This window comes from Chiloscyllium plagiosum, chromosome 2 (genome assembly GCF_004010195.1).
Source record: "Chiloscyllium plagiosum isolate BGI_BamShark_2017 chromosome 2, ASM401019v2, whole genome shotgun sequence".
Taxonomy (NCBI): Eukaryota; Metazoa; Chordata; class Chondrichthyes; order Orectolobiformes; family Hemiscylliidae; genus Chiloscyllium; species Chiloscyllium plagiosum.
The window spans coordinates 60,849,833-60,851,826 of record NC_057711.1 but is presented as its reverse complement, the minus strand read 5'-3'; the positions used below and the strand labels follow the sequence as shown (position 1 = coordinate 60,851,826).

At 39.6% G+C, this 1,994-nt stretch overlaps 1 protein-coding gene across 5 annotated transcripts in view; it reads left to right on the top strand.

Moving 5' to 3' along the window:
- The window catches only part of tmem232 (transmembrane protein 232), a 139,549-nt gene that overhangs the window by 52,765 nt on the left and 84,790 nt on the right, over positions 1–1,994 (top strand). For 4 of the 5 annotated variants that reach the window (XM_043710462.1, XM_043710446.1, XM_043710472.1 and 1 more), the window contains exon 6: positions 299–398. The exons of the other annotated variant lie outside the window; for it this stretch is intronic. In XM_043710462.1, the coding sequence (XP_043566397.1) occupies positions 299–398 (100 nt within the window). The remainder of the gene's footprint in view (positions 1–298; positions 399–1,994) is intronic. 5 annotated transcript variants of the gene reach the window in all.

Sequence of the window (1,994 nt, the reverse complement as noted above, 5' to 3'; positions counted from 1 at the left end):
CTGCAGGCATTCTGCCTCTTTTCCTGATGAAGGACTTTTGTCCGAAACGTCGATTTCCCTGTTCCTCGGATGCTGCCTGAACTGCTGTGCTTTACCAGCACCACTCTACTCTAGAATCTGACACAACTGTCAAATGAAAATTGTAGAAAGGACATCTATTGTTAGCAATTTCTGATTTTTTAAAAACAGCCTTTATTGAAAATATGGCACTCTGAAAGTCTTACCTCTTTAAGATTTTTCTTATTATTCAAAAGCCCAACATCTGATGTTTGATTTTATCTTCCTTCTATTTTAATAGCTTGGATTTTTAACATTTTTAAGATTGTTTATCTTCCACCTGACTGGACTTGTTCAAGCTTTTAAGGAATGTATATTTCGCCTTCATACTTATCTAGAAGGTAAGCTTATATTAAAGAACCATTTAGTAAATGTTATGCACACAGGAATTACTTTTCATAAACACATAGGAGTGAAATAAATTATAACAAGAATTGTGCTGAATTGCTGCTTTTATAGGTACCAAATATACCATAAGTCAAACTCATCAAATATAAGTTTCTTGTACAGATAAATATGCATTTATAGAGGGTGTGTCACTTTTTTTCTGCATGGGTATCTTGCAGTCTTCAGGACTCAATACCAAGTTCAATAATTTTATAGACTGAACACCTCCTTCCCTGTCTTTTACCCACCAACACAACTCAGGACCTTCATTGATTCATACAGTGCAGAAAAAGCCTATCGAGTCTGCACCGACATAACTACTTCTAAAAGTGGGCTAACCCCAATTTACTGCACTTGTCACATATCCTTGAAAGTTATGATATTTGAACTACTCAACCAAATATTTTTAAAGGTTGTAAGGTTTCCAGCTCCATTACCTTCCCAGGCAGTGCATTCCAGATTCCTACCATCCGCTGAGTGAAAAAGTGTTTTTCCAAATCCCCTCTGAATCTCCTGCCCCTTCCCCTGAAACAATGCCCTTTCATGATTGACCCTTCAACCAAGAAGTCTCTGCTCTCTATTCATCTGGTTAATACCCCTCAATCTTATACACCTCAGTCATGGCCCCCCCCCTCAATCTTCTCTGCTCTAAAGAAAACAATCCAAGCCTATATCATCTTTCATTCCAACACCATTTCTCCATTCCAGGCAACATCCTGGTGAACCTCCTCTGTAGCTCCTCGAATGCTATCACATCCTATAGTGAAGTGACTGGAACTGCACACAGTATTCCAGTTATGGCCTGACCAACACTCTGTACAATTTCAACATTACCTCCTTGCCCTTATACTCTATGCTACAACTGATGAAAGTAAGGGTCTCATTTGCCTTCTTAACTATCTATTTATGCACCCTGCTAATTTCAGGAGTCTATGAATAATTACCCCAAGCTCCCTCTGTTGTTCTAAGCTACCCAGTGTCCTGCCATGAAAGTCTATTCCTGTCAGGGTGAAAGGAAAGGCTGGTGGGTATAGGGAATGCTGGATGACTAAAGAAATTGAGGGTTTGGTTAAGAAAAAGAAGGAAGCATATGTAAAGAATAGACAGGATCGATCGAGTGAATCCTTAGAAGAGTATAAAGGAAGTAGGAGTATACTTAAGATGGAAAGGGAACAAAAAGGGGACATGAGATAGCTTTGGCAAATAAAGTTAAGGAGAATCCAAAGGGTTTTTACAAATATATTAAGGACAAAAGGGTAACTAGGGAGAGAATGGGGCCCCTCAAAGATCAGCAAGGCGGCCTTTGTGTGGAGCCACAGGAAATGGGGGAGATACTAAATGACTATTTTGCATCAGTATTTACAGTGGAAAAGGATATGGAAGATATAGACTGTAAGGAAATAGATGGTGACATCTTGCAAAATGTCCACATTACAGAGGAGGAAGTGCTGCATGTCTTGAAATGGTTAAAGGTGGATAAATCCCCAGGACCTGATCAGGTGTACCCAAGAACTCTGTGGGAAGCTAGAGAAGTGATTGCTGGGCCTCTT